The sequence below is a fragment of the Anopheles coustani genome, chromosome 2, assembly GCF_943734705.1.
Source record: "Anopheles coustani chromosome 2, idAnoCousDA_361_x.2, whole genome shotgun sequence".
Classification (NCBI taxonomy): domain Eukaryota; kingdom Metazoa; phylum Arthropoda; class Insecta; order Diptera; family Culicidae; genus Anopheles; species Anopheles coustani.
Genome location: NC_071289.1, coordinates 82,955,928 through 82,962,330, shown reverse-complemented (window position 1 = coordinate 82,962,330; position 6,403 = coordinate 82,955,928). Strand labels below are relative to the sequence as shown.

General features: G+C 42.6%; 1 protein-coding gene across 10 annotated transcripts in view; it reads right to left on the bottom strand.

Annotated features, from left to right (window-relative positions):
* Positions 1–293: 293 nt before the first annotated feature.
* The window catches only part of LOC131265820 (CUGBP Elav-like family member 4), a 337,737-nt gene continuing 331,627 nt past the window's right edge, over positions 294–6,403 (bottom strand). For 4 of the 10 annotated variants that reach the window (XM_058268142.1, XM_058268146.1, XM_058268148.1 and 1 more), the window contains 4 exons: positions 2,587–2,664; positions 1,085–1,261; positions 798–962; positions 294–592 (listed from right to left, as the gene is read on the bottom strand). In XM_058268142.1, coding sequence (XP_058124125.1) covers positions 835–962; positions 1,085–1,261; positions 2,587–2,664 — 383 coding nt within the window. In that variant the 3' untranslated portion in view covers positions 294–592; positions 798–834. The remainder of the gene's footprint in view (positions 593–797; positions 963–1,084; positions 1,262–2,586; positions 2,665–6,403) is intronic. The other 6 variants (XM_058268143.1, XM_058268147.1, XM_058268145.1 and 3 more) reach the window with 3 other exon arrangements.

Below are 6,403 nucleotides of genomic sequence, written 5' to 3'. Positions count from 1 at the left end.
ACGTACTTCTGCCACCCTATCACCGCGCTTCCCGGTTTGGCAAACGCCTTTCTTTCGCCTTCCGGCCAACTGCTGCTACGTGAAACGGTGCCGTCGTCCGCCGCCAATGAAACGCTTGTTTTGCCCTCCCGATGTAGCTGGTGCCGTTCGCCGGTGCCCGTGCCGGTGCCCTCTTGTTCCCAGGTACCAGGATGACGCCCGCTGACGTGCCGACGTGAATCAAAAGCTGATTCAACTCGGCTGCAACTGCAGCGCGCACTGCGGTACTGCCTCCACGAACGGCCGTAGGTTGGTATATAAGATTTATTATAAGATGAAATTCACTGCCATAACAGTTGTTGTATAGCTTTGTAATCTGTTGGTTGTTGTTTTTTTTTTGTTTAGTGTAGGTTTTTTTGTTTGTTTTTTTATATTAAGTAGATTAAACTTTTCCTCCTTTTTTCCTCATATGTGTTGTTAGGTTGGTTTTTTTTCCTTTTTAAACTTTAAGCGATTGGTTGTAGTTTTGTTTGTTCTATTCATAACTGCACTGATAATTGATGATATTAGATTAAATTTGTCTAAGGATTAACTTCATATTTTAAAGCTTCAGCTGTTGAAGATACGTACGTACGTTTGGTGTCCGAAGTTGGCAACATGTTTGGTTGCGTGGAAAGTGCGAGAATAGAAAAAAAGGGAGAAAAGAGTGGAGTTGTATTGATATGTTCATAACTTCACTGGTACGGTCTTGGGAGGAAAGGGACCACGTTAGTTGGCGGGAGTTATAAATTCAAAGAAATAAACGATTGAACACTCACCAGAAGCACTCTTTAAAGCGCTTTTAATCTCTGATTGTTAATAGGGTCTATTCGCATCCTTTGGTCTTTTCAGCTGAACTTTCAGTCTTTTCATACCAATCTGAAAACCGTTCATGGCTTGAATCGCAGCTTGAGCGCTGGCTGGATTGTCAAACGATACAAAACCTGTGCGGGGGGAGGAAAAATAGAGAGAAGAATAGAGATAAAGATAATGTACTTACACAATCTTGCCAATGCAAATGCTATATCAGTGGCATTGGATTAAACTTTTCTTCAAATCAACTTACCGAAACATTTACTCTGGTTGGTAGCTCGATCGATGAAGACTTTAGAACTTATCACAGTTCCGAAGGGCATAAACATCTGCATCAGCTCGCCGTCGCCGAACTCCTGGGGCAGATGGTAGATGAACAGGTTGCAACCCTCCGGGCCCGATATGGAGCAGCCTGGGAACATCAACATGTCTTTACAGAAAATTAAAACAATCCATCACCAACGTAAAAATTGTGTTCATTTTGGATGATCAACTAAAAGGGTTTGCAAAGAAAACAATGCGATAGCTGGAAGAGAGCGGTTCCGTCTACCGGCGACCCTCAGCCGAGACGAGCTTTGGGTTGTGTTCGACTGGATCATACGACTCAGAAACGGCATATGGCTCATGAGTGGTGTTTTTTCTTGTTTCTTCTAGGTAAAATTAAAAGGAATGAAACGAAAAGGTGAACACCGGCGGTAAGCGTCTAATCGCACGCGGAATACGAGACTGATTAGACCCGTACCGGAGTGTGAAGGTATATGAAACTAGCCCAGAAAGCTCGAAAGGTCTTATCTTATGTCTAGCGAGTTTTCTACTAGCTTTTTTTTTCTAGCTTTTTTTTAGTTCATACGCTAAAAGGGATTCGAGTGACATAGTATGAGGCAGGGAAAACACGTATAAAATCAAACATTGAAAGGTGCATTACGTAAGACACAGGAACAGATAACAAACTGAAGAAAGAGCGTAAAACAACGAGAATCGGGGGCCAAATCAGGCGTAGATTTCGAAAGGTTTGGAGTTTGGAACTGAATATGAACGATCCTGATGTTAAATCTTCACGGCGCGTACTAAATCGCCCCTTTGACCTTTGGGGACAGCCGGTTCTGCTTAATCGGGTAGTGAGGTGTTCCACCTGTTGGATAAATCCACCGAACTATGTCGTGTCAGCGTGTCCGAAAGCAGAAACGGCTCGTCCCCGATGGTAAGGTAGCATTAGTTCACACCGAACAGAAGTGGAAGAACAAAACTCAAACTCGCTATCCTTCGAAAGCGGCCAATAACGTAAATAACATACATACAGACACGCACACACAAACATACAGAAACATAGAGAAAACACTAATAATGAGCGTAACAGTAAAACATGGGAACTATTGGTCGCATCGTTGTACTTTGGCGGGGTTTTCGTAGATCAAGAATGTTTTTTGGTTCTCATTTTCGGGACTTTGAAAAACCGATCCGGGGTGTTGCAAAACGTGTTCGTCTGCGGGTCAGTTCCGTGGAACTAGTTAATGTTTAGACTGATTTATTCGAGTTACTTCGTTAATTCAAATTGCCAGTCGTCTAATAACGTTTGATCCAAAATTTATCAATGAACTGGTCGTTTATCTCGTTTTGATTTTCGTCTACTTTGTAATTTCCGAGCGTTCAAATTATTGCTAACTCCACTGGCTTGGGTTTTTTTTACGTTCTCTTAAGCCCTTTTTTTGGCGGGGCAGTTTCTGGCGGTCTTGGAGATGGGAAGGCGATGCTTACCTTCGCGCTGTGCTGGTGCAACGGCGGCAATCGGTTGCGGAATAGCTTGCGGAAATTGTCCATAAACGGCTGGGTAGGCTGTTAAATTTACAAATTTACAATCAAAAAACAAGTATACATCAACAACACACAGTAGAAATATCGATTCGGTGGGATCGTGTTGAAGGGCAGGGGACAGCCTATAGGGATTGTCGGGCGCAAGCATGGATCTCGTCGGCGAATGTCGACGAGCTGGCATCAATGGCGATTCAGTGCGACCTTTTTGGCACTCGAACTTGATCCACGCTCACGGGGACAATTGTTTCTACTTTCAGCTACTAGCTACAGCTACGTGGAATGAACAAAATGGTAAAGCTTTGTAAAATGTATGACGCACTAGGCACAAAGCGAATTTAGTTGAGGTGTCTACTGTTAAGCATAATTCTGCAACGCACTGGCAGCATGGAAACGAATTCGGAAACAAATTTGGGATCAATTTTTTTTTATTATACACTTATTTGATATACGCGCTAAGACTTGATTAGACAAGACATTATTGAAGGTTTTAGTTTTGGTCACTTCCTTTAGTTTGACGTAAACATAAAAGTATATTATTAGATTACTTTCATGCTGAAATGAGATCATTTTAACCTAAAACTTGTGTTACTTCTGACTCATAAAATGAGATCAAAACATATTCCACCATTCGTACTTCATTCGAGTACTTTTCAAAATCGAACGGTACTCAAACTTCCCGGTTGCGTCCGAAATGTAATGACTATCCGTCGTTAAAAAGACTATAAAGATAAGCAGGGGTTACCATGTGGCTTATCGTTATCAAGGTAACCGCTTTATCATGAGGTACCGGGAAAGGTTTGCCCCCGTGTTGAGCTGAAAATTACAACCCGACCTGGACCGTTTGGCACCACATGGTGATTATTGCCGTGGCCTGGCTGAAGCTGGCCCCATAATTCAAGCTGCTAAAAACCAATTGCCTAAAAGTATTGTTTAATGAAATGGAAAATTCTGTAGACCAAATCGTCGCCCCCGTTGGGCATTGACTGTGTGGATAGGGAGGGGGGGGTTACGGAGAAACCGTAAGGATGTTGGGCGAAGAAAAGATAGGAAAGAGATGGAGAGGAAAAACTGGGCGCATTCTTCCATGTTTCAGGCTCAACACACGGATGGGTTTTTACTGTTGGGCTTTTTTTCCGCTGTGTTTTTGGAATGGTATGTGTGGCGGATGGACTGGAAAAAGCCCTTTCCGGGCTGAAAAACATGCTTCACTAGGAAGATGAGACGAAAGTATATCGGAAAAACAACAAGGTCATAATTTTCCACACCAAACCCATCCTCGGAATGGCTACCGATTTTGTAGATCTGTTGTTATGCTGCGCAGTAACACATTGGGCCCGCAAAAAAAAAATAGGCATCCGGAGATAAACGGCTAGAAGCAAGACGATCCATTGCCGATATGGGGGATATTGGAGCGACTCTCGTCTGAACAGCGCAGCAAAAATTGGTTCATTGAACAGCGGGTGGGATAGACATTTTTTTCCACCACACTGGAATCCACTTAAACTCACAACCAATGGCCTATTCGCAATTCCATAATCCGTTAGGGGTAGTTTTCTTTGTTCGCCCAGCGGTCCGGGGTCTTTCGGTGCGGTAAAAGCTCCGTAACAACCACTCACAAACCGAATGCGAGGCAAAAAAAATGGGGCCAGAAGTTAGTGGCAGTAATAATAAAACAGGAGCGGTGCATAAATCTTGCCCGAAAATGGCACACAACATTTTCTCGACGTGGGAAAATATGAGCTCGAAAATATCAACTGCGTGAAATAAAGCAAGAAGGAACGGAGAGTAATACTCGATCGTCTTTTACATGGCTTTTCCGGCTGTACCTTCACCGTAGGGGTTTGGGTGGCCATAAGCTGTCGTTAAACTGTGGAGGATGTTTTGGTTCTTCATACGGCATTTGTACCCAAGCTGTTAGCATTGATGTATTTTTCTTTGTTCCAGCAATCGCCACTTGTTCAAGTATTGGTTTTTGTGCTAGAAAAGTGTTTATAAAACTATTTGATCGAGAAAAAGGAAAAGACCAATGAAAAATATCTGTTTGATGTTTAACACGTTGACTGCCAAGCGCCACGTTTTGAGTACAATCTTTTTTAACACGTACCACGTCACCCAAAAGTGGATGACAGCAGCAACTAGTTCTAAAAAGTTTGTGACACATGAACAAATGAAAATGCAACATAAAAACTATAGCAAGCAATATTAAAAATAAGTTATTTGGGAAGCTAAGTTTTTGGCCTTTGAAAACCATCGGTTTGACAAACATTATAAACACTATTTAATTAAAAAGATTGTTCTAAAAACTTGTGCTAAAACGCTTGATACCCAATGCGTTAATAAAATTTGTTTATAACATTTATTAAACCGACGATTTTGAAGGCTAAACTAAAACTTAACTTTTCAAAGAATTGATATTAATTATTACTATAATTTTTAAGTAACATTTTCATTTAATTATGGGACAAAAACGTTGTAGAACTAATGACAGCTGGCTGTCAAAAATGAAAGATTTTTAAAAATGATAGAAATGAAACTATATTGATATCGTAAGTTTATATATTGTGAAGCTGAGTATTTGCCTAGTCTTTGAAAACTGGCGCATGTATAAATTTAACTAATAAATTTGACCAAAACCGATAGTACTAAAAAGTGTTCTAAGACCGCTTGGCAGTCAACGTGTCAAAGACAAAGCTAACTTTATCTCAAAACACCAAAACTAGCAGTTTGTGTAAATCATAAAATATTTTCTACTTGTTAAAGCACACGAAACGTTTCAAATGTAAACATTTCACTCGAAACACCCGAGCTTTGCTGAACGCCATCGAAACGATGGCACAACGGAAGCGCTCGGGACGGCGAACATTTAATTCTATTAGTAATTTCTCCGTCAATATCCGGGACTGCCTTTGACGTAAACAGCGCTGGCCCGGAGCTATACGCTTCTGTCCGTAGACTAACTTCCTTTCGGCTCCTTTCGGTACGGTTCGGCAAACTCTGCACAAATCAAAGCAGTACACAGTCACAGCCGTCCTATCGACCGGGAGAGTGGGTGGCCCGGAGTGGGTGGGTGGGTGAAATCAGATTTAATTTACTTCCGCCTCATTGAGATTCACTGAAAATTTTGCCCGACAGCTGAAAGTTGTCAAATGGCAGGGGGGGGGGGGGGGGGGGGGTTTCTCCCTCGGGGAGCCGGAGAAATTCCGTCGAGTGACACCAAAGCAATGGAGGCGCCTGGTGGCGCACGGAACGCGCCGAAGAAAAACTAATTCTGAGGGCTTCCGGCGGGAGGCAGTGACAATTTAAAATTTTGTACCATTTAAATGTCACCGGCAATTTAGGTAAGCGCTGACAAGCGGGCCCACACTGTGGTGGCCGGGGGTGGCGTATTTGTAATGAATGAAATGCGGGAATGTTTGTTTGCCATCTTAAATCCCAGACAATGCAGCACAAACAGCATCTCACAGAGACGACGAGTGGCGTTTGTTTACGCTAACAGTTGCAGTTTTGATCACGTACAGTGGTGTGCATGCCGTTCGGTCGTTGGTAGCAAACCGACGGTTGAGTTTAGGTTTTTGGGGGACAAACTAACGCATCCCGGAACGCTCGGTAAACCGTGCCATTGTTGCAGCAGACGGGCAAAGGGTGAAAAAGTGTCGCAATTTGCAACTAAGTTGTTATTTACCGTCGTAAAGTTATAAACCATCCGATCGTCGAGAGTGGCGGAAGCACGAGTCTCGGCAAATAAAAAATAAATAAAATG